This window comes from Cryptotermes secundus, unplaced genomic scaffold, assembly GCF_002891405.2.
Source record: "Cryptotermes secundus unplaced genomic scaffold, Csec_1.0 scaffold1951, whole genome shotgun sequence".
NCBI lineage: Eukaryota > Metazoa > Arthropoda > Insecta > Blattodea > Kalotermitidae > Cryptotermes > Cryptotermes secundus.
Window position 1 is genome coordinate 2,083 of NW_019727443.1, and position 26,849 is coordinate 28,931.

Below are 26,849 nucleotides of genomic sequence, written 5' to 3' on the forward strand. Positions count from 1 at the left end.
TACGAAAAGTGGCTTGTTGGGAAACCCATTCTCGCGAATATGCCATTCACAATCAATCATATTCCCATTCGATAATACGAATAGCACGAGAACCTGAAAAATAACAGACTATGAGGACAGGGTGTTATAAAGTAATGAAATACACAAACATACATTTCACTGCAGGTAAAGCTACCGGAGCCTGAAGCTAACTACCCCACATTAACGATTGCGTCCCGATCTAGAATGGGTATTCTGCCTACGCGCCCCCTATACGCCGTCGTGATCTGATGCTTAAGCACAGCAATGCGTAAGGATACACTGACAATAAATCAGTTTTGTGAATTTATAGCCTTATAATTAGTGTCTTTTTGTTATTATTAACGGTATATTTCTTGGAGGGAAGCTGTCGAGGGTGGGGCTACAAACTCCCGCCAATGTAACATGTGACGTCATAGATCGAAAGTTGCAAGACAAACGAACAAAGATGCAGACACGTGTACGCGACCAACCCCAACCCCCGCCTATACTTCAAGGTTACTATAAGGTCGTAAATATCCAATAAGTCGCCATCTTCACATAAAAAAAAAAATGGCAGAAATCATAACCTAAAATGAAATTTATATGAATGTATGCATATTTGCAAACTCCAGGCCATAAATATTCATGAGTTACATAATGTCAATTGTAAAAAACTGTAGATGCACTGAAGACCATCCAAATGGCCTGCTTTTGAATCTGAAGTTTTCCAGGCGTTAAAATTTTCTCACTTCAGTAAAATAATATTTGCCCTCAAATTGCATTAAACTTTACACAAACGCCTTCATACTTTACATTATGGCCCTTGGTTCAACTCCAGGGCGTTCTGAACACGAATGCTCGCTGAATGATTTTCTTGAAGCTAGGAAGTAAGTCAGAAAGCATATGCATATTTGCTTATAACTTCTGCAGTTTTAGTGCAAGAGTTTTGAAATTTTGCAGGTTCATTTTGCATGCATTATTGTGTTCTGTGATTATTTTATCCGAATTTAATAGCGAAAATTGATTGCCAGATTTTTGCTTTCCTCTACAGAAATTTTATACGTAAAAAGAAACATATGGTTATACACATGATTTAATATTAGGCCTATACACGCCAAATTCCTATTCCAGCAAAATATTTATTAATTATATGGTATTATTAAATGCTATAAAATAAATGAACATAGTGTCATTGCTGTACATTCATTAATTGTTTGAGAAACATTTCATGTGTGTGAAAGAATCTAAACTGCAGAAAGCTGAACTTAAAAGTAAAAGAAGAATCTTTATCAAGCAGAAATAGCTATAGTATTTAATTTAAGGGCATTTCTGCTCAGAATTCAGCAATAATACTTTCTAATAACATTAATCACGTACACTATGATGCTAAGAACATGCATAGAGGTTATGTAATGAGGTTAAAATTGTCCGAGAGGGGTGGAACTTCAGAATCAGGTCTCGATAGGCATAGAGGTTGATACAGAGCTAATGTCAGGTGAGTACCAGTGTCTTTACTGGAGTATTCTAATTAACTGCAATGAACAGGATCATCTAGAGCTGTTTATATATATTCCGTCAGTCAAAACTTTCATGAAAAGAAATTAATCTTCATCAGGAAATTCACATACAATAGCTTGCATACTGTGACAAATGGAACCCTTTTCAGCCCCTCATAATCTATTTTCATCTTACACAAACTGAATTGGTAATTTTATTGTGTTAGAAAGTGAGACATTTTTTTTTTTATTTCTTTTTTCATTACTGACAGAAAGCAGGGTCTACATGAATAAAATGATGCACCTATGGATATGCCAAAATCCACTATTTTCAAAAAGCTTCTCGCCATAATCATAATTCACACATTAAATAAAATAAGTGACTTTCCATTCTAAATTTCAGTGCTTTAGTTAGGGCAAGGCACTGTTGGTGTCCATGCTAGATGGCCCTTAAGCCTCGGCATACTAGATTGCTTTATTTCTGACTGAACCTCAGCTCCACACAGTGAAGAGACCCTGGGTATTGTAGGCGGTGAATCGCTATTCTTCATGAAACACAGAACACATATAAATACTCTGTGGGCAAAATGCAGTTCTTTTAATGCTAAAGCATATGGTACGTAAGTTGCCACTGCACTGTTGAGGAGTTATTACCACCAAACTGAAATATTTTCTGAGCCTGTCATGTTATAAATTTCTTTTTGCCTAAAAAGATAATGCAATAAAATTATTTGTATTTCAGAAATGTTTTACAACATATGAAATAAGAAACTTATCTTTGGCAGCGATGGTGATGTGTGTAATTCACAAAGTTATGATGACAACATCTTGGTACCACTGTTGACAGACTATTAAACTATGCTGGGACAAGGGGATCTATGGTGCCATGTTGTGGATGCATGCCAACAACGTTTTATTGAAGGAAGGCAGTTTCTATATAAATCCAAGTTACATTTAAAGTACATTACAAAATTTTTACATTTTATTCCTAACATCCTTGTGAAGAAAAAGAGAAGTTAAAATGGTAGTACTGTCTCTCTTTCTGTCATGCATATGCATGTGAGTAGCAATGCATGTGGGGATTTTGCACTTGAAAATCGCTGTGTATTTGAAAACGAATAAAATATATGATTCACTGAACAAAGAAGGAGCAAGATGGAGAAGGAGTAGGAAGCAACATGACACAGTCAAAATGGTTGGGATGAGTCAAGGAAACTGTACGTGCGGCTCACGGCATGAGTGGCAGCTTCTGCTGTGTCCATGGAAATAGAACACTGCTCTTCATGACAGTGAAATAAAATGGCAAATTTCAAAATGTGGATAGCAAAATTGCATATAACAAGAGTCAACTGTGTGTACATCATGCATGCTGAAAGTCATGGGTAGTGAAGAAGTCCAGAGCTATGAGAATTGTCTTTTGGGCTGCTGAGGACTGCTGTTTGGTTGATTCCCTGTGCAAATTGGAAACCATCCATACAGATCTCTGTGGTACAACATTCAAGAAGCTGCAATACACATTTCATGAGAAGCAATTATTTTTCAGGATGAGAGCACATGATTTACTCGTACACTGTGACAATCACAAAATATGTAAAAAGCTTCCTCATTTTGCCACCTTGAACTGTCACTTGTTTGGGCCCCACAAGTATCCTGTAAGATACCAGCACAACGGCAATGATGAAGCAGTCATGGAAGCTTGTGAGACATGCTGGAACAAACTTCTATGACACTTCTGTAATAATGGCAGAAGTGTGTTCTCATTCTGAAGATATCATGGGAAAGCATCTACTAAACTGCTAATTAAAACTATTAAGCCCTAAGTACATGTTACTCATGAATTTTATTTACTTGGTCACAATAAAACAGACAAAATATTTCTATCAAGCAGCAAATTAGCTGCATTCAAACATTATTTCTCTTTCTTTAGTATCATTTCCATTNCCCATTTCACAGATGCCAATGGAGGAAAAGCCTGAATCTTTCTCTCTCTCTCTCTCTCTCTTTTTTTTTTTCACACAAACTTTCCTTTTCAATTTCTTGCTAACCATTTTCCAGTACCTAGCTAAACTATCCACTTCAGGGCTGCCCCATAAATCACTTTTCTTTAAATTTTAATTGTAATGCCCTTCTCAGTATCCCTGTTCTGTTCATTCTTTTTACACAGACAAACCATAGCTGTTTGTTATTTCCTTTTGACTGTGCTAAGAAATTCTAAATTTCACTTTATTTAACAACATTATTTACAATTGTTGTTTTCCCTTCACTACTCTTCCACAATTCCATATCTGTTGTCTGCCTCTGACTTTTGTTTCAATGTAATTATTATTAAATTAATATTTACAATAAAATATAACACAAGAACAGATATTTAATATACAAATTATAAAGTAGTTAATCAAATTTCGGTCTATTTTGTAGCTAAAACTTTAATGAAGGAATAACACTCAAATTAATAAATTAAAATTTACTCATGCAATTAAAAGAAAAGATAGGGAAATGGGGATCCAAGCTGTAGCTGAAAACTCTACTACAATAAGAAGAAAGCAGTCTTCTGGGATTTGGCACCATGTATATGTGGTGTTAACCGACTTTTTGGAGGAACGTCGGTTAACACCACGTATACACGGTGCCAAATCCCAGAAGACTGCTTTCTTCATAGTCACCGCCATGAAAACCTCAAATTCTACTACAGTACTTCGCATGTCACTTTAACAGCCATGGTTACTGTGCATACTGGCAAGTGTATGGAGTAAATTTCATGTCTTTGGGTGTTCTCTCTTAAGTTCACAGTAGGAAACAGGAGCTGGACAGGAAAGTTACATTTATGTACATGTTAGACATCCAGTTCCTCCAGTCATTACACCATACCAAGCTCTGATGATGACGTAACACTGAACAACTCACTATGAACAATATTTTGGGACCTTCTTTTAGTGATACATTTCCTGGTCTTTGAATAATATTTGAAGGACCATGAGAGTAATACTGTGTGGAAAAGTTCAAGACATATTAGTGGGGTAGCTCTTTGCCCTTTCACTGTGCCCAATATTCAAGCTCACTATTAAACACTGGTTAGTTGAGTGTCTTAATGTTAACAAGGAGACACTGAAAAGAATAACAAAATACCACAGGCCACTCAATAGACAGGCAGAATTTTAACCATTCAGCTTCATAAAGCAAATCACATTGTGCAAGATTTGAGGTTATCACAACAGTGAAGATTCACATTGCAGTCTTTTAGGTTATGATACCATGCATTGTGGGTGGATAACAATTTTTCAAAGGTGATGTCCCTGTCTTCAGTAACATGGAGTCAGCAAGTTCCTCTGAAATGTTGGTATCCATCTACAAGACTACAACAGGCCAGGCCTAGGAAGTGATGTGGGAAAAATGTCATGTTTACCCCTACAAATATTACTGTGAACTATGCCTCTAGTCATTTTGGGTTCAAGGTTAGTCTGGTGAATAGCGGGTATCACTGGATGAATCCAGCTATGATTGCGAAGACGACACATGTGGACAGCATGTCGTGGAAGTGGGCTACCAGATGTAGTATATATTGTGTAGGATGATATTGATTGATGAGTTTGCTAGAGGCACCCCTGTCAGCACCCCTATCGGTAATACTAACATAAATGCTAGTGGCCATAAGCATGTTGCTCTGTATGTTAGTTATGACTCATACACTGTTGTTAGTCACCTGATGATTTTGATCCCTATCAGCTCTGGAATGACTGTTAGTGCTGATGTAAAGTATGCATCCATCCACACTGTAAATGTGTGGAGGGGCCACACTACAGATCCCAGTAGGCCGATGGCTATTATGGCAAAGATTATTCCTAGGTGTCTGAATGTTTCCCTCTTACATGTTTCATGGTGTGTGAGATTATCCTGAATCCAGGTAGGATTAGAATATATACTTCTGGGTGTGTAAAGAATCAGAACAGGGGATGGTATAGGATTGGGTCACTCCCTCTGGCAGGGTTGAAGAAAGATGTGTTTAGTTTTCAGTCTGTTAGCATCATGGTTGCTCAGCCTTACGTGCCAGCCACCCTTTACCCCAAAGAACATTCCAAGAATATTCCTGGTACTCATTTCTGTTAGAGGTTGAGTCGACCCCAGGGTCATAGTGTGGCTGGAAGGATTACGTAAATTGAAAAAAATCCAATGACCTCATTGGGATTCAATCCTGTGACCTTCCAGCTTGTAGCATAGTGCCTCAACCAACTACACTACCGCGTGCCCCCCGTTGCCACTAAGCCTTAAAGATATGTTCTTTATTTATAGCTTTGAAGGTAATTAGTAAGTAATTAAGTAAGTAATAATTAATTAGTAATTCTCTCTTTTTTTCCCCCCCTTGGCACTACAGCCCCAGTGGGCCTAGGCCTACCTCCATGAACTCTTCCGTTCACTTCGGTTTTTCTAGATCTTACACATACAGTAGGACTCCTTGGGCGAGTGATCAGCTCGTGGCAAGGCCTCTACCTGTAGACAAACACAGAAAAACGCACACAAACATCCATGCACTGAGTGGGATTCGAACCCATGATCCTGGCTTCCGAGCGAACGACGACAGTGCATGCCTTAGACCGCTCGGCTACCGTGACTGGCAGTAATTCTCTTAGTTGATGGTAATTATGGTTCATGCAATCAGCCCCAGTATTGGTACTGAAGGTAGTATGACTCCATTTAGTGATCTCGCTTTTTGTGTTCACACGATTCACTTTGTCTCTGCATGTAGGATAATGAATCTTGAATAGCACACTCGTAAGTAGTAACATAGGGTGGCTAATGTTATCACCACTATTGCTGTTGTAACAGAGCTTAGGTTGTTCACAATTAGTTTTTGGATTACAACTCACTTTGGTAGGAACCCAATGAATGGCAGAAGCTACCTACTGACGACAAGGTCGTAAACAGTATGTAATAGCGATTGCCTATCAGCCCCAGTATTGGTACTGAAGGTAGTATGACTCCATTTAGTGATCTCGCTTTTTGTGTTCACACGATTCACTTTGTCTCTGCATGTAGGATAATGAATCTTGAATAGCACACTCGTAAGTAGTAACATAGGGTGGCTAATGTTATCACCACTATTGCTGTTGTAACAGAGCTTAGGTTGTTCACAATTAGTTTTTGGATTACAACTCACTTTGGTAGGAACCCAATGAATGGCAGAAGCTACCTACTGACGACAAGGTCGTAAACAGTATGTAATAGCGATTGCCTTTTCGTTGACTGTCACTGCCTGGCTGAGGAATGAGATGTTGCATGACTTGGTAATGGTGGTTATGGCTGCTGTAAGCAGGAATAATACTGCAAAGTACACGATCCATAGGTTGTCTCCTCCCAACGTAGCTGCTAATACTCATCCTGTGTGGTTGACTGATAAATTAGGATCTTTCATATTGAAGTTGGGTTTATCCCTCCTGTTGCTCCTGTGATCACTAACATCAGGAATACTGTTAGGGCTACGGGTTCTGTTCTTCTTAAGTACAGGATTAGCATTATGGGTGCAACTTTCTGTACTGTTATTATCAACAAGCAGTCTGTTCATCTGATAATAATAATAATTAATAATTAATAATACTAATTGTATAAATTTTAAAAAAGACCTTATCTTCTCATTTGATCAATTAAATAAATGGTTTAACACAAATCTATTAGCATTAAATTCTGATAAAACTCAATACCTACAATTTAAAACGATGAATAGTTTAACTATTCCAATAAACATCAGTTATAACAATAAATGTATCGGTAATAACACAGAGACAAAATTCTTAGGTATTACTATTGATGATTCCCTGTCTTGGGAAAATCATATTCATGGTCTCAAGGTAAAATTATGTAAAGCCTCCTATGCAATTATGACACTTAGACCCCTTGTATCACTGGAATCCTTGAGGATGATTTACTTTGCTTGCTTTCACAGCGTTATGATGTATGGGTTAATTTTCTGGGGGACCTCTTCTTATAGTGGCAGTACATGTAGATTGCAAAAAAGGGTAATAAGAATTATCACTAATTCCAGAAAAAGACTCATGTAGAGAACTGTTTAAACATTTGGACATATTACCGTTATATTCCCAATTCATATTTTCATTGTTAACTTTTGTATCAAATAACAGAGAGTTATTTAAAACTAACACAGATTTGCATAGTATAAATACCAGAAGCAAAAATAATTTTCATTTCCCGCAACCAAGATTGTCTATCTATCAAAAAGGTGTTTATTACATGGGCATTAAGACTTTTAATCAGCTTCCATCCTATTTGAAAGGCATCATAGACAAGAAGAAACTGTTTAAATCTTCATTAAAAAGATACTTACTAGAAAATTCCTTTTATTCATTGCAGGAGTTTTTTAACAATAAATAAAATGGGATATTCTATTTCCTTTGGTATTTGTGATACTATATACTTATCACAGTCATTGTAATTCTATTTTGCTTCTTACTTTATTTTAAATTTTAGGTTTTTATTAAACTAATTAGAAAGGACCAGTAATCAATGTTACTAAATGTAAAATGTTTTATAGGGCTCTTGCTGGCTCCTACTTAATAGACTTTTATGCTAATCATATACATTAGTATTTAGTGACTGATTTATTTTAATATTCAAAGCATACATAGTATATTCTTTGGGTATTTGGTGTATTGTATATCTGTGACTGGTTCTATATCAGACTGGCGACATTTGTAGCCTGTTCTTGATTGATGGAATATTACAATAAACTGAAACTGAAACTGAAACTGATACCATCTGACACTCTTGGGAACCATCAGTGTAGTGGGGAAGTCCCTGTTTTCAAAAGTGTGGAGGTTATGATTGCATAAGCATACATTCTGTTGCAGTGTCTGAATGATGAAGTATTTTAGCGAGGCCTCTCGTGAGGACATGAGTGGAATGAATGACATTAGTTTAATCTCCATCAGTATTCAGGCACCAGCCATAAGTTGGATGAGATGAATATTAAAAATACACCCCATTCATCATGGTTGATAGGAGGATTTTTGTTGGGTTCTTGGGCACTAGAGAAGAGAGTTGTTACTCTATGTATGGCGTACAAACCCATTACCTTAAACTCAGCTTACTTTTCTGCTGTATTATATCTTGGTGTATGACGCATGTGAATCTTTTGTGTTTTTGGTGTCAGTTTAAATCTGTCAGGTATAGTTGGTCCTGTCTTGTTTGCTTGTTTTGTATGCAGTTTCGTTTGCATGCTTTATCCTATGACCCATACAGATCAGCTGGTTCCAAATTAAGCGGAGCATGCTATGCAGTTAGATTTATGTTGCACATAAGCAACACTGACACCCTCAAATCAATTTACTTTGCTTACTTTCACTCTCTAATGAAGTATGGAATAATTCTGGGGGTAATTCATCTGACAGTATAAAGGTATTTATATTGCAAAAAAAATTATTAGAATCTTGATGGGTGTCAAATTTTGTAAATCTTGTAGAGACCTATATAAGAGATTACAGATCTTAACTCTGCCATGTGAATAAATGTATTTATTGATAAGATTCGTCAGAAATAACCTTGAACTTTTTTGAGACCAATGCAGATGTACACAGTATTAACACAGGACACAAGCACTGTCTTCATAAGCCAAATGCTAACCTGTCATGCTTTCAGAAATGTGCATATTACACTGTGATCAAAATCTTCAGTAAACTGCCATTGGATATCAAAAGTCTTATGAAGGAAAAAGCATGACTTAAAACAGCACTAAAACGACACTTACTCACAAACTTGTGCTACTCTGTTGATGAATGCCTATTGTCTGAATAGTGACTCATCCATGTGAGGGTTGTGTAAGTTGGCAATAAAAAAGTAAAAAAAAAAGTAAAGCTATCCCTGTACCAAGCCATGAAGNCCTTATGTGTAACCATTGTTGTTATTACTGTTTTTAGATATTCTTTGTATTTATATGACATGTTCCACATCCTACAGTCATTTGACTAACTTTGGATCTATGGAATGCAATGTAATGTAACAGTAACAGTGATCATTCATTCAGGTTCTACATTTGTAGTATTTGGTGGATCAGTTATCAATACAGGCAGATTGCTGTCTCTGTTCATTATTCTTTCCTCCCAATTTGTAATTATTAATCTTCTTATTTTGGGCAGCTGGGGAGAGAATGGTCATTTAGAAGTAATTAAGAGGATTGGCATTCTGACCTGGACAGGTGACTCTGTTTTTTCACAGACTGCTGACCTCAGCCAAACTTTGTTTTTATCACCAAAATGTCCTTCTGAGCCCTCACAATCCCTCTGATGACAGATGCCTGAGGAGCAGCAGGATGCACACCCTACTGCAGCTGTGAAGCTGAAACCCTGGTGGTTGTAAAACGAGATTGTTAATTTTTAGCAGCATGATAATATATAGACAATGGCAGCCAAAATTATTTAACTCACTTAACAATATATACTTAAAATGGAAGTACTTATGTGGAAATGTCTTGTTTTAAAAATCTGTCATTTTGTCACATATTTGTGTGTGTATAAATTGACATTGACATTTATGTTTATTTTCACTTCATGGATCCAATCATATCCCCGTAGGGCTGGATATGAAACATGTCACATATTACAAATTCATGATGACTACACATCATTCGTCCTTTGTCCAATAAAATATGTAATCATGCCTCTCACAGATAGCTCAAGTTGTCAAGACAACACACATAGGTTGTGAAAAAACCACTGTCAAATTCACTCCTCGCCATTCCACACACTCTGGCAAGCCATATCGTTAAAACAGTTGCATTATGAAATATTAAAATTCATAACAAAAAAACAGACATCAGACATACATACTGTACTACTACACTTACAACAAGCAAGTCTCAACAGTATGTAATTCACACACACAGACCATTTATTAACTCTTAACTTTTGAGCCACTTACATGCTCAACAAACTCATCAATTGAGTAAAATGTGTTACTTTGCAAATAATTTCGTAAAACAAACCTAAATTGCTTTTTATCATTTTTTAAAACTGTGATATTTGATGGCAGAATATCATTTAGGTTGATGCCTGAATAATACACCCCTCTCTGATAGGATGATAGATGTGTTGAAGGTGGTCATTCCTTCTGGTACCAATGACATAGACAGAGTTACTGGTTTGAAACTCATCCAAATTATTAAGAACAAATATCATCAATGAGAGCAAATATACACATGGGATTGGTAGTATGTCAAGCTTTTTAAATAAATCTCTACATGTATGAGTTGGGCCCACTCCCATCATCATTCTTATTATTTTCTTTTGTATAACACAGACCTTATGACTGTCTGATGTATTTCACCAATGAATGATAATATGCATAATATACAGCTTTAAGACTATTTATATTTAATATATAGGATAATTTATGCATTAGAAAACAAACTGTGCTCAACTTGTGAAGCAAAAAATCAATATGTCCCCTACAAGTCAGATGACTGTCCAGCTGCAAACAGAGAAACTTGATGTTGATTGATGAGTTTGCTAGAAGCACCCCTGTCAGCACCCCTATCGTGAATAGGAACATATATCCTAGTGGCCACAAGCATGTTAGCTGTGACCCATACAATGTTGCTAGTCACCTGAGGATTCTGATCCCTTTCAGAGATGCAATGACTATTGTTGCTGATGTAAAGTATGTCATCCACACTCTAAATGTGTGGAGGGACCACACTACAAATTCCAGTAGGCCGATTGCTATTATGGCAAAGATTATTTCNACCCAGGTACTATAGATATTGGCCTGTAGTTACTTATAACAGCCTTTTCCCCTTCTTTGTATACTGGCTTAATAATTGCATATTTTAATCTTTCTGGATATAGACCCATGGTTAATGACTTATTAATTGCATAAGTTAGAGGTTTACTGATTTGTTTGTCTGCACAGTTTTATAATTTTATTTCTTACACCATTATATCCTGAGAGTTTTTTTATTTTAATTTGCTAATTATACTAATTATTTCGTCTTCTGCAACTAAATTAAGATTCATATCTGGAATATCATTTGAGAAATGGGAATGCAAGTATGACATTGCAGTATAAATATCTATTAGAACTATGAGCTGCTCCTTCATTCTGATTGTGAGTCCTTCCTGTTTCAGTGCTGATAATGTTCCAGATAGTTTTTTTTTTGTTTTCAGCTGATGTGATTAACTGATTATAATATTTCCTTTTAGCCTCTCTCATTACTTTTCTTAACATCATGCAGTAGGATTTATAGTATGATTTGAACCAATAGTTGTAACTGTTTCGACAGAGAATGAACAAGGATTCCTTCTGTCTAGAGGATGTACGTATACCAGCAATTATCCATGAGTTTATTTGTTACGTTTTGCTTTGGAAGGCATGACTCAAAGACAAGTAAATACTTATTTAAAAATGAGTTGAATGTTTCATTTACATCATTTAGTTTATATATATTTTCCCATTTTTCGTTAGATAGTTTATTAAGAAATGAGCAATTTAGTCTTCATTTACTAATCTTCTTGTGAATCCCTGCACCTTTTTCTTCTCCAGGAAATTGATATTTTTTAGTACGAGGCACTGAGCATTGTGGTCAGATAGTCTGTTACTAATAGAGATTACTTCGTATGAATTTATCCTTGCCTTATCTATAAAAATATTATCAGTAGCAGGGGTTTTGGGCACAGTTATTCTTGTTGGGAACTGTACTGAAATATATGATTGCAACGGCACTAATAGCTGTGTTTTACGAGTTGACTCTTCTAAAAAATTTACATTAAAATCACCACATAATATAAATTAAATTTTTGATTTATAAAGTAATTTGAGTACTTTATCCGCTCTAGCACTGATTTTCATGACACTGTAAAGATACTTAAAGCTGCTGTATCTGAGTTTATTACCACGATAACTAGGAACAGTAGAGCCTTCTCAGATGTAATGCAGTGTAATCAGGTAAACACTCACTGACATTTTGGAGGATGTACTGCTTCCACTTTCAGGGTAACAGTGTAGGCCACGCAAGGAACCAGCATGAAGCAGGCAATAAGCAGTGCTACTTTCTTGCATGGCTGTCATCATTTACCCTGCAGATGGAGGAGACAGGTTCCTCTGTAATGTCAGGGGACTTCCAGTGGCATTACATCCCAGAAGATTGTGATCTAGATACTTAGAGAATCTGGAAGTTGGAATGACAAATATTTATATATGCAAAGCTATACTCATGAAAGTGATGTTATATGTTGAAGTCATCCCCTCCAGAACAGGTTCATTGGCAGGAACATCTTGTGACTGTGGTTGCTGGTTGCTGGTTGCTCATCTCTGGCCTTAAGCCTACAGCAAGTCAGTTTGCTGCTCTAACCAACTGAACAGCTTTCTGTCCTCGAGGAAGAGAAGTTCACTGGAAAAGCTGGAAAGGGTGTAATGTATAGTGAGGCAGGAAAATAAATGTGAGTCTTTGCTGTACATTCATTCAGACATTATGAATATTAGAGCGCGCACACACACACACACACACACACACACACACACGCACGCACGCACGCACACATGCATACACACACACTGATGGATGGACAGATGTTATGATATAAGTCTCACTTTCCATGTAACTGGCATAAACAGGATAACATGGACCAGATATATCAGATAAAACTTAAATTACAGAGAATATCCAGACACCAGAAATGCTCATTTAGTCTGCTATGAAATAACAAAGTCATGTAATGTATTTAGATGTGCATCAGTGCATTACAATGCTACATGTCTTGCTCATCTCTTCCTGCTTGCTTTACTCATCATAACAACACCTGTGTGCTAAACACAGTGGGGAGGGGAATGGTAACAGACTAAAGGGTACAGGAAGATATCAGAGAAAGAATAAGAAATGCAGATAACTCTTACTGTTTAGTGGAAAATGATGAAGATAAAAACAATGCATTGACTTAAACAGCACAACATGCTCAGTGTAATGCATGGGCATGGACAAAGCAGATATTTGTAGACCAATAACAGCTCGAATGGTCAGGCAAGATTTGTGAGAACTGTAGAGGAGAGAAACAGAATAAGATACAAAAAAGGCGAGAGAATTTGAAGATAAATTACCAAAGAACAGATGAAGATGATATTACGATGTCTTCAGAGAATAAAGACAGAATCTGGAAAGAGGTTCCACACAAAAAAAGTAAAGCTATCCCTGTAACAGGCTGTGGAGGCCCATAGGGTTATGAGACATCGAGGTTCCCACATTTTCCAGACAATCGGCTCACAGATGGCGGAAAGGTTGTCAGCCCTATGCTCTGGCCGACCTTTGCCCCAAAGAATATTCCTGGTACTCATTTCTGTTAGAGGCTGAGTCGACCCCAGGGCCATAGTGCGGCTGGAAGGATTTGGTAAATGATGACCTCATCAGGATTCGACAACCTTCCAGATTGTAGCATAGTGCCCAACCAACTACGCTACCACGTACCCCCCAAAAGGTTCCACACATGAATTTAAGAGGAAGACCAAGACCAAGATGGGAAAAGCAAGTTACGAAAGGTGTTGCACAGAAGGAGCTTTGGGAAGACCGAGACAGATGGAGAATGCAGGTTGTTAGGGGACCCACATACTGCTGAAATGTGAAAAGAGAGAGAAAGAGGAGGAGGAGAGAACGCTTGCCTCTCTCCTCTTATAACTTCTTCCTTAAATCCAAATTCCCCATTTGCCCTTTGAAGTCAGAGACATTCAACCTATGTCTCCTTTCTTCTATAGATAGAGACCAAATTTCAAACCCAGACCTAAAATTACGTTACAAGAATTTATTAATGGTATTCATGTCATTATGTTACCTAGCACCTGACGAAGCAGCCTGATGTGGTCCAGCATGTCTGAGAAAGGAGACTACTTTGATTCCATCTCGCTTTTTTCTTTCTTTGATACATTTCATGGTCAGACTGAAATTGTGGCATTCAGGTCACTGAAACAGAAGATCATGAAGCGACGAAACCAAAACACAAGGACTGCTGAAAATAGCCTCCAATTCGTTAATTGTTGCTTGTAGCCACGTCACAATAATGACTGGCCTGATGGGGCTCCCAATAGACAAAGTTTCATACAAAATAAGTGGGTATGTTTGTCTCTTTAGCGACTAAATCACAAACCCTGTTTCAGCACTCAACGTGTTATCATCTTGCCNCTTCAATATGCCACAATTCTATTGTTTTATTACATAATCAATAAAGGTACATCAAATAATACATTATTAAAATTATAAACAAATCAACTAAATTAATATCTTACCGTGGAACGTTAAGAGTTGGGATTCGGGCCGTCAGAGCATTGCAGCAGGGCGTCCAGGCACCGCTGTGTTCAAGTGAACTGGCGGAATGCGGCGAAGTCCATTTGGTACCCCGGCCACTAGTGGGCCCACAGCATCAGCCCTGGATGATGAGTGTGGGCCTGGTGAAATGAGAATTGGCAAAGGAAAACAGGGTACGTGGAGAAAACCTGCCTCATTACCCTTTTGCCCGCCACAAATTCCAGATAACCTGATCTGGGATCGAACCCGGGTCACCACGGTTAGAAGCCGGCAACTAAGCACCTGAGCTATGGCACGGCCAGTGGTGACTATATATACCATCTGCTTTAACATGCTAAACCTCTGCATCCTGCCCACAGAGTGTATGTGTGTTCCGTATGCTTCTCACAGTAAACAGCGACTGTTTCCCTAATCAGCATTAACAGGGTGGGCTTTGTAGCGGAGACGTAATGTTTCCTGTGAGGTACGGACTGAACATACTAAAACTCTGCATTCTGCCCACAGAGTGTCTGTGTGTTCCGTGTGGTTCTCACAGTAAACAGCGACTGTTTCCCTAATCAGCATTAACAGGGTGGGCTTTGTAGCGGAGACGTAATGTTTCCTGTGAGGTACGGACTGAACATACTAAAACTCTGCATTCTGCCCACAGAGTGTCTNCTTAATATGAGGGGCCATCACGACCCTGACGCTTCAAGTGTTAAAGCTGCTGCAATGTTGCCTGAGGATACCATATGCATGCAACTAGGATAGTTACTGCATTTGATAGCTTGTTGATCCGTTGAACAAAGAAGCAAGTTCTTCTGTTATAAAACGTTTCAGGAAGCAGTGCTTTGTTCTGTTGGCAAATGAACGGAAAAGTAATTAGCCACCCCTGAAGGAAGTATGAGTTAAAGGAAACGAGGACATGCGACCTGCCTAAAAGGCGATATCTCCAAGGTTAAAACGTCATTCTGCAAAGTCCAGGACACAAATCCCTGACGCAGTTCACAGCCATTATGAACATCGGCGCAGGCGCGAGGAATATGCACACAACTGGCACAGTCGAGGATGTTTATTTTCAGCTCGATGGGTGTATCACCAGCAGCGTCATTTCGTCTGAAACCCGTCTGACGCCGAGGGCAACTTGTTGGCAACTTTGCTTCGCAATCGAGATGTCTCAGGTTCGTATCTAGGCATACAGATCGGAAATTATGAGGGTTTATGGGTTTTCCTCAGTCCCTTCAGTGCCTCAAACTATGCCACGACTGCTTCCTTCCACATCATCTACCGTCCATTTTGTACTAATCCCCTTACAGTTCAACGCTCTGCGACCTGAGCCCGTGACAGCGCCATTACACCAAAACATTTCCCAATAAATTGGCTAAGTCCATGTGCTTAATTAAGCAACATGGTACGAAGGCGTACGTCGAAGCGAAGATATATCTCCACGCATTCTTAACCGCAGCACTAAATGGGAGTGTCAGCTGTACCCTTTGCCGTGTTTATGTACGGGGAAGAAAGACCAGTCTGAACCCCACTGAACAGAAAAATATCTTGCCAGTGTCGGGAGTGGAACCCAATTTCTCGACACTTCAGCCCCACATCGCGTCGCCATATCTGATTCGTTCGTAATTGCAACGTTACGGAAGAACACGAGCAGGGATAGCGCAGTCGGTAGAGCGATTGGCTACCGGCTGGACGGTCGAAGGGTCGGAGTTCCAGTCCCGGTAGAGTCTTTGCTTCTCCACGTCGTCCAGACCGACTCTGGGGCCCACCCAGCCTCCTATCCAATTGGCATCGGGGGCGTTTTCACCCGGGGTGAAGAGGCAGGGCATGGAGCTGACCACTCACCTCCAGCTAGTGCCGAGGTCAAGAAAATGTGGAACTATACATCCACTCCCCCATACGCCTCCGTGGCGCAGCGCTTAATTAGTTACGCACAGGGACAACTCTACCGTTACCTTATACGGAGGAACATGCTGTGTCTATCTGCATTTACGCTGTTAAGGTTAAGATGGACGGTTCCTTCATAGGCCGAAACCCCGCAGCGCTAATTTGTTCGGCGGTGAGAGCGCCACCGACTGACAGTTGTCACTGACGTGGCGGGCAACAAAACAAGCGAGCGCGGCAGAGCTACAGCGTTTAGCGAGTTATGTTTCGCTGAGGCCAAGCAACAGTTTACGTGGCAAACAATGGTCCGCTGGTGAACGTATTCACCATTAAACGCGAGAAATTTGGCCTTAAATATACGGACGATTAATAATTCATTGGCTAGTAACGTTCGCCGAGCCCCGAGCTACTGCCATGGAGTATCCGTAAAGACTGGCTGCGAATAAGGTATGTGTATGTATGTGAGTTACTTGAATGATACGGCTTATTTATAAATGGGTGTGGCGTGATACTCGTGTAAGTATGGCTGCATCTGAGGTTTCTTGCCTGACATTCTTCGACCCTGAAATTGACACGGTATGTTCCTCCGAAATGTCTATTTACTTTCAGCGGACTACATGCTGTTGTATCCCCAGAAGACATAACTCATCATGTTAAATATTACCGCACAGTCGCGTTTTGTGTGAGATTGCGTTCCGAAAGTCTTGGCATAATTAGCACATTTTTCTAAACACGTGATTCTTGCCATTTTTTTTTGAGGGATTCGAATTATTTGAAATTTTGGGCATAAAGCACTTCAAATTATAAAATGCGACCTACTGCATTTATAAATTCCGTTCCTACGGCACAGGATACACCGTGTCTCAACGAAAATCGCCAAGCGATTAATGCTGTTCAGGGAAACAGTCGCTGTTTATTGTGGGAACCATACCGAACACACAGACACAGTGGGGCAGAATGCAGGGTTTAGAGTGTTAAAGAATGCACTGTATTACAAGCCGGAAGGTCGCGGGTTCGATTCCTGATGTCATTGAATTTTTCAGTTTACCTACTCCTTCCAGCCGCACTATGGCCCTGGTGTTGACTCACTCTCTAACAGAAATGAGTACCAGGAATCTCAGAGGGTAAAGGGCTGCCAGTTGGCACGTAAGGATGACAACCTCGCCGCCATCTGTGAGCCAGTTGTCTAGAGAAAATGTGGGAGCCTCGAAGTCTCACAACCCTATGGGCCACCACGGCCTGTTACAGGGATAGCATTACCTTTTAAACTGGTGGCACCACTGTTGTTCAAGGAGTTAAACTCGTAACTCATCTCTTCGTATTCCATACATTTATAGCCCTACCGATCGATTTTATTTTGTATTTAAATAGGTATACGAGTATATCTGTGCTATGGGCCTTCACGGCCCGTTACAGGCACAGCTTTACCTTTACCTGTGTACTTACGGGCGCTCGTCGCGTGTCCAGGCCTTTCCCCGCTTTCCACAGGGCCAAGGGTTCTGCTCTGGCCTACTGAGATAAGCAGTGTAGGGTGTGGTGTGCATGCATTAGTCAAAAGCCTCGCCCTCCCTTCCTCTCAGAATGTAGCTGCAACCACTGTCCCACTACTTCTTGCCATACGTCGGGTTACTTCTGGCGCGCAACCGACAGGCCAAACACAAGAGCTCGGCTTGTACCATCTTCCGCATAATTTGGAAGTGGCTACAATTTGTTTGCAACTGTATGGATCTCTCTTCCTAAGTGAAGTCAGGAAACGCATGAGGCCGCTTTATTATGTATGTGGCATGTGGCACGATGTATGCAACGCCAGGCTTGAACTCAGAAATCGCATTTCAACATACGCAAGCAGAAATATTCATACATTCAATTTCCAATGGAAACAGGTACTGACAGAAATTAAGCTGCAACTGGAAAGGGCTGTGCGTCCATTGAATGCTACCTCTGCAGATTACTTCACAACTGAATGTCTGACCTTCTAGGCTTAGTTTCTGGGACAGAATTATCAAATGTTCCCGAAAACCTAATGAATATTGGAATGTACTTCATATGTTCCTAAATCAGCATTTGAAATTTCAACAGGAAGATCCTGTATCCTTAACCAACCAACCAACAAGCTAACTAACTGCATTCAGCAACCTTCCTCGTGAGAGGACAACATCTACTCAGCTGGTGAACAAATTCCTGACATTTCATGCTAGCCGAAATTTATTACCATGTCCACAAGAGCCCATCACAGGTCCCTATCTTGGGAAATACGAAACCAGTCCACATCCTCATACCCTATTTCATAAGATACCTTTTAATATTATCCTCTTGTCTATGTCTGTTAGGACATAATATCCCTTCAGGTTGCGCAACCGACATTTTGTAAGCCCTTCTCACCTCGTCCATGCGCCCTCAAGACCCTACCATCTAACCAAGGTTGGGCGAAGAGTGTGATCATTGTTTTTAGAAATATCAGGGATGAAGCCACAAGCGAGGCTTCAGGTCCGCATTGCGGTAGATGTGATGTGATGCCGTGCAGTCTAGTACCAACGTTTCGGAATCCTGCGTGTTCGAACTTGGTAACGTTGTACCAGACTAAACGGTGTTATTTCTTAGACGACAATAATCTTCAAATACCCCTCAACTTTTACTTAAAAGAGTATTCCATAAGAAACCTTGGACAGCTAACAGGAAGGAAGTTTGCGCATGCCTGTGAGCAAAACCCGATAATTAGTTGCCTCTCTGTTGTAACTGCATAATGGAAGCGATAATTACGTATCAAGGCGAGGTTGGCTGTTACAGCTGAGAGAGGGCAGCTTGATCGCAGGAGTAACAAACGCACTGTTTGAGGAAAATATGCTTGGGTTCATTACGCACTGTTCAGATGTTCAGATGACAGACTGACTGAACATTCTGTTTTTCTCCTGTTTCAGTGCTTCTTGGGTTGCCTTCGTATGCATGTTCTTTGGGAAACGTCAGAGAACGAAGTTACATAAACATTCTGACGCATTCTTTTGATTATATACAGGGAGTTCTATGAACAACTGATGGCCTGCTTTCCTTTGATACCACACGGACAGCAGGGCGATCGCTCTGTGTTTCAAGCAAGGAAAGCAGGCTGACAGAACAGCCGCAACTTTTGTTCAACAGACTGAGACACAAAATGCAAAGTTATCTGACACCGCGTTCTTGTGAATCCGCCATTATGTGTAAAGATACCAGACAATGTGTTTAGGGCCTGTTAAAGCTGTGTTTGTGTTAAGTAAGCACAAGTCATTAAAACGTAAGGAGGCCGGAAATGTAGCACAGTGAATTCTCTACTTCGACACGGGAACGAGATGAGTGTGCTCACGCTCCGACCACTTTATTACTGATGAAGGAGGCCCGGTACCCACTGGATAGGAAGTTGGGTTGGTTCCAGAAACTGTCTCTGACCTCTGCCGGGAATCGAACGCCGATTTCTGGGCCGTCCAGCTTGTAGTCTAGGCACTACACTGACTGAGCTATTTCGGCCCCGTTTTGATCTTATTCAGTGTTGTTGACTTTAACCAAGATTGCCTTAGCGATTGGTTTTAAAAACGACTCGAACATTCATTCTTGTGCGTCGGGCAATGTCCGTCTAATTGCAGCGTCTGTTGACAAAGTGACACAAATGCGGCCGGGAACGTGTGAACTGGAGAGACAGAACAGCATCCTTCCACATCCCTCCCATCTGAGATATTGACAGGTGGCCAACAGAAGCGTAACGCGCTTACACATAAGCAACTCTGCGACTGAGGGCCCCTGAAGACGCATTGTACCTCCAGCGACATGGAGCCGAGGTGAATATTAAAAAAATTAAATTCGCTTAGTGGGGGGCGGAATCCATCTGGGTCCACTCGGCACGGCGGCCACTGATTGGCCTATTGTAGCCTGCCCCGGGTGATTATGATGCTGGAGCATTTGGTGCAATGAAGATTGGCAGGGGAAACCGAAGTGCTCGGAGAAAACCCGCCCCAGCGCCACTTTGTTCACCACAAATCCCCCTTGACCAGACAGGATCGAACCCGGGCCGCCGCGGTGGGAAGCCAGCGCCTAACCGCTTGAGCTATGGCGCGGCCTTGGAGCCGAGGTAGCTCAGTCGGTATCTTATTTTTGCGTAAGGTGAAGTTCTCTGTACTTAATTATCTAATTAAGCATGACGCCATGAAGATATGGGGGAATGGAGGTATTGCTCCACCACTCTTGACCTCGGCACTAGGTGGTGAGTGGTCACCTTCACGACCCGGTACCCAATGGGTATGAGGCTCGGTGGGCTCCAGAGCTGGTTTCGTCGCTGTGCTGAAGATAAAAAAATCTTGGGCTTTTCGGGATTCGAACCCCTACCGTCCAGCTCGCAGGCCGTCGCTATGCCGACGGACCTGTCTCGTAATGACAGTAACATGGGATAAGCGCACTGTTTATATCGCTCGTCTAACCATATGTACGGTGTGCACACTTGATCCTCCTGCTCTGCCTCGAAAGCGCGTGTTGGCCGCTAGAGCCGTCTCCAAAAGCCACAGAACGACTCCCGACGGTACGCAACGCAAGAACTGGCCTGAGTACTTCATGTTGCCGAAATTTCTCCTGTGTACCGACACTTGTTGAAATCGGCCGTGCAGTTTCATGCAGGCAGGCGCGAGGCAGAATTCCCAGCTGTTGGTCCCCTTATTGTCAGTAGCTCCACCCACACATCTGCGCGGCGGTGTACACTGATAACGGCCCTGGAAGTGCCACGTGACTGCAGGCTCACAGCGCGCTTTCGTGTCTACAGTAATAGTTTTCCTGCTTCCTCTCCAGTGCCGTCTCCTCCTTCCAAATTCCTGCTAATTCACGGCCATACCCGTGCCCACATTCAGGCTTCAAACCCACATAGATCCGGCCACATCACCTCAGGTTTTCCTTGGTTCTCATGATGTTCACCTGTAATGAATGAAGTTAAAGTAGCAAGTGCAATGACGTCACTGTCATATACGTCAGCAGTGTAAGACTGATGAAGTTGTTGCACGAAAAGAATAAGAAGTGTATTACTGAACAAGTGCTTCAAGACGAGGGAACTCAGTGGTGTTCCTTGTTAACTGTAAATGCAGATGTGTGCACATAGACCCTGTAAATCTTCAAGGAAAGGAGATTTAAATAAACTAATCACATTAAGTAATTCTGTTTAAAGCACTAAGTGCATTTATGTATATTATAAACGCAAGGAAAGTATGTACCAAATGAGTTGTAACAGGTGTGATGTTTATCATACGTAAATGCACATAATCAGGTGCAGTAAGACACAATATCAATGCAGAAACCTCAGAAAGTGATGCTATCAGGTTGTTTATAAGTACGGTATGTGATGACAAGGTCAGAGGGCAGTATTTCCTCTCGCAGCTGGTACCTGGAAATTCTTCGAATTTGAGTTCTGTAAAGCATCACATGCTTGACTTGTGACCCGGCCAACGCCCAGGGCAATTTGTATAAGAAATCAGGGTAGAGTGGCCGCGGATTTTATTGTAGAACGAACCTCTGTCAACTCTACTCTTCGTTTTGATCCAAAGTTGTAATTCAACTCTCTGGTCGAGCTTGTAACACTGACTGGACTTAGTAAAACTCTTCAATGCTCATGCAATTAAAAGACTAAGATGTGTTACTTGCCTACGTCTACCGACTGCCTCAAGAGGAAGAGGCTACTCAAGTACATCACATTATCTGGTGGTAGCGACAGCTGCGTTACCAACTCACCACATGCGTCTCTCTTCTGCTATGCGTGCTCCATTCCCAGCCCACCGGCCTATTTATACACGCAGTAGCGACGCGAGAGCGTCAGTTAAATGAACAAGATAAGGCGGGGGTGCACCTTCTCCTCGCTGGCAAGACAGCCAGACTGACGGTCAGTCGCAAAGTGATGTGACCATTGCAAGCAGTAGCATGTAGTCTTCAGTTCAAGTGCGTCTGCGTATACTGCGACACTCGTGTAATAAATAATACGGAACAATTCCACAAGTGGTTTCAGCGCGGTCCGCCACTCGCAGTTAGATGTTAGCCGTGAGCGCAGGAATTTCGGCCGGGACCCGGAACCACGACGGACAGTGCTGGCGAGGAATCCACTCGTAGAAGCCGCCACCAAGCAACGACTAGTGGTGAACACGCCACACAGCAGAGTTAGTGTGTGCTATTGTGACTTCTAGAGAGTGTAGATTAGTGAGTTAACAATTATTTGTATTCACGGGTCATAAGCGATCGGTAAGTAGAGTTACCAGTAAAGACCTCGTGTCCAGCCATTCGTAAAAAAGTTGTCCCTGTGTGTAATTAATCATTACGCCATGAAGGCGTGTGGGGGAGTGGATGTATAGACCCACGTTTTCTTGACTTCGGCAGTAGGTGGAGGTGAGTGGTCAGCTTGACACACCGGCCGCTTTACCCCTGGGGATAAAGCTTCCGATACCAGTTGGATAGGAGGTTGGGTGGGCCCCAGGGCCCGTCTGGACGACACGGAGAAGTGAAAATCCTTGCCCCCACCGGGGCTCTATCTCCGACGCCCGTTTAGTCACTACACCGACTGCTGTATCCCAGCTGTAAAGGCTGACTCTAGGGCCATAACCGAATTTAGAAGTTCGATCTGATGTTTCAGGCGGTGACCGTGAATAATGATATCGCCAGAATGTTACGCCGTGTAGCCTGGCCGCGCCATAGCACAAGCGGCTAGTCGCTGGCTTCCCACCGCGGCGGCCCGGGTTCGATCCCGGGGTCTGGTCAAGTGGGATTTGTGGTGGACAAAGTAGCGCTGGGGCGGGATTTCTCCGAGTACTTCGGTTTCCCTGCCAATTTTCATTCCACCAACTGCTCCACAATCACCCTCACCTATCATTTGGGGCTGGTACAATAGGCCAGAAGTGGCCGCAGTACAAGGGACTTAGTCCCACCCCACTAGCAATAAAAGAATACGCCGTGTAGCCTGGTAGAATTTTACCGACCTTTCGGAGGAACCTACTGTGTCCATCTTCAGGGTCGAAGAGGAAGCTGAGCAAGCAAGTGGCAAACAAGAATCACACTCCGAAACTGTGGACGGACCTAGTACCAGACCACACGGCATCACATCCCAGAATACTGTATTCTTCGACTGTGAGACGGGTACCACCCGGAAGCAATACCGCAGGAGACTTGCATATTCCCACAGTATGCAATGGGCGAAACCTGTAGCACCAATAGGATAAATGAAAGATTCGTGCATTATAATCTAAAACCCTGAAGTACGTGTAAACATGTTATGTTACGTCCATCGCTGCGCAACGACTACAATGGGAACACATACTTCTGCTGCAATGAATACATGGTAATTGTTGAGTTCCCACAGCGGGAAAAGCAACAACAGTGGGCCGTTGCCTAGGAACACCATAAGCGCCAAACGCGTTTCCCCGGAGATGAAGGGACAAGAGATGGTTCGTTGCATGACAGTGGACAGCCCAGCAGTCGTCGCCGAGACCAGATATAGATGAAGTGTGCAGTACAGCGGAGGTGCAAGAAGAAATGTGGTACTGAACGTGATAATAATTGCACTTGCGCCTGTAAAAGAGAGTGCCCAGTTCAAAAAGAGACCTACGTGGAAGTTATTCGCCGCCTTACCTAGGAGACTCGTGACAAGTGGATTCTCAGAAGCAGGCCCAGGCAAGATGACAATATTAAAATGGAGATTAAATAAATTGGATTCGTCTGGCTTATGATGGGGTCCAGTGTTATAGGGCAGTGGTTCCATAAGACGACGCCATTTTGACGAGCACAATCTTCTGTTTCAGATCCCAGCCACTCGGGTCCTGACATGGGTAAAGTGTCTGCAGTACTTGCTGGGTCGGTGCTCACACTGTTCATGTTCTTCTGGTACCAGGCGTATATTCAGACCGAGAGTGAGAGTCCGTCCTCCGGCAACGGCTTAGGCTCTGAAGCCGAACAGGAGCTCCAGATAAATATGCCTCAGGCTGGTTCTGGAGAAGGCGCACAGAATGGTCACGTGGGGAAAGGGGCGGGTAATTCGGACAGTCACTATGCCGAAATATGGGAGAAGGCAAGTGGAATAAGGGGCGAAACCGAGGCAGTACCTCTTGATTCAGTAGATATAACTGAAGGAGGTGTTAAACCGGAACGGACAGACAACGCGAATCGAACACGGCAAGGCCTTAACGTGACAGAAGGAGTGAGTACACGAACAGTGGGAAATGCCAACTCGCTGGAAAGTGAGCCCACCCCCGGAGACAGAAACATAATCTTCATAGAAACAGGGTGTGTACTGGGCGGCTATCAGGGTCCGGATTACCTGGGCCTGTCTCTGTACAAGAGACAGGCATGTACCATTGAATCTGCTGCCAAAATGAACCCCGAATATAATGTATATATCTTATATTCCTGTCCAATAAACGGAAAACTTGAAGATTCGAGCGCGCACGTGCGGCAAATCTTCAAATATCCGAACGTGAGGCTGTGGAGATTGGATACTACGAGATATTTTTCGAAAACTCCGCTGGAGAAGTGGGACTTTGGTGCAGCAATGGCATCATCTTCGTGGCCAAAAGAACACTCTAGTGACGTGCTGAGGCTTCTGACCCTGTGGAAGTACGGGGGCACGTATTTGGACCTGGACGTCGTCATCCTCAAGTGAGTACTCTAGGGATGTCCAGTGCGGGACCCTTCCGAGTGACTGTGACACTCAGCGTAGCCCTCTGGAGAGAAGGGAAGTTCTGCTGACCCTAGATTAAGTTAAGTTTAGCTGAAATGTAAGGCATGGGCTTCAGCTTCAGGGATGTGCAGTTTCCAACGCCATTCCCGTTCGGGTTGCCTGCCGGCCAGAACGCTTTCTGTTCTCTGTTTTGACTGAACATGTCTTCGATCCCTATTGGATAGAACCGGGCTCTTCTCTCTCGCCAGTCACTGCTTCATCTCCGGCTCATCACCCGCTGTGAGACCTTCCAGTCCCGGCGCAAAGATATTAAACCCTGAAGGTGGCAACAGTAACGCTTGTCGGAACGTCGGAGAACGTAGAACATCCCGAAGGGCGCATTGCCGAGAGCTGACCTGTTGTTTAAAGAAAGTGTCGCAATGTACACCGCAAAGAAAAACATTTTGGTTCCTTTCTGTTGCACACTGGGGGTGCACACGGCGGGCATAAATGAGCCTTCTGATGCCCCCAGAGCCTTGCGGCTCACTTCTCCACATGCTTGTCTTTAGACAGGGGCCGGTCCTCGCAATCTGCTCTGACGCACTGCGTCGGGGGGCTGCTCACTGCCTCCTACTCCTGAAGATCCGAAATGAAGCAGTTCACGTTATTACCACCAGATTTCAGCACTTACCTTTCTCACATTAGCTACTACATAACAAGAAGAGATTTTAGGGTACTTTACGAAAGTTAATATTGGGGGGGGGGCGAAAAGTTTCTTACGCAATACGTCTGAACGTTTAATGTCACACTTTAATTCTAACCATAGAGTATTAATGGCAGAGAAAATTCAAAATTTAAAATTTTTGTAATTTCCATCTGTTATAAAATCTGATTTTGTGCAAAATCCATGGGGGAGGCAGGTCCGAGATCCCCCCCCCCTCTCGTGCTTTTAGTAGGGAAGCCAGTGCAAGTAACAGTGGGTGTGTTACGTGACTTCCAGTAGTCCAAAATGGGGTCCACTCGGCACGGCGGCCACTGATTGGCCTATTGTGGTGCCCCGGGTGATTATGTTTTATTGGGAAATTGATGGAATGAAGATTGGCAGGGGAAACCGAAGTACTCTTGAGAAATCCCGCCCCTGCGCTACTTTGTCCACCATAAAGCCCACTTGACCAGACCCGGAATCGAACCCGGGCCGCCGCGGTGGGAAGCCAGCGACTAACCGCTTGAGCTATGGCGCTAAGGGGTCCCGCGGTTAGTTGCAAATAGAATCTAGTCGCATCTGCGTCACCGTCTCATGACGCACCTTCACAGGTCTCTTAGCATCAGAACAAGCACGGATCCTCGGCTGTCAAATGCAGGCGAGTTGAGTACTGTACCCCCAGACACGTAACGGCAAGTCTGTGTGACGCAGATCCCTGGACCCCCTCGGCTCGAACTACGTGGGGTTGGAGTCCCCCGACACGGTAGCTAGCTGTGTCCTCTGCTTCGATGTCGAAGGCGTTGGACGCGCGGTAGCAGACAAATGCCTCGACCAGATCCGGACCGACTTCAGGGG

The 26,849-nt window shown here is 42.3% G+C and overlaps 1 protein-coding gene and 1 long non-coding RNA gene across 2 annotated transcripts in view; both read left to right on the plus strand.

Moving 5' to 3' along the window:
• The first annotated feature begins 896 nt into the window (after nucleotides 1-896).
• LOC117282341 lies at nucleotides 897-3,408 on the plus strand. The gene is made up of 2 exons (XR_004513059.1): nucleotides 897-1,495; nucleotides 2,239-3,408. It is a non-coding gene; the product is annotated as an uncharacterized LOC117282341 (long non-coding RNA).
• A 20,747-nt stretch (nucleotides 3,409-24,155) lies between these two features.
• LOC111864876 (lactosylceramide 4-alpha-galactosyltransferase) overlaps nucleotides 24,156-26,849 on the plus strand; it is a 21,619-nt gene continuing 18,925 nt past the window's right edge. The window contains exons 1-3 of the mRNA XM_023852455.2: nucleotides 24,156-24,309; nucleotides 24,438-25,290; nucleotides 26,706-26,826. Of these exons, the coding sequence (XP_023708223.1) occupies nucleotides 24,461-25,290; nucleotides 26,706-26,826 (951 nt within the window). The 5' untranslated portion in view covers nucleotides 24,156-24,309; nucleotides 24,438-24,460. The remainder of the gene's footprint in view (nucleotides 24,310-24,437; nucleotides 25,291-26,705; nucleotides 26,827-26,849) is intronic.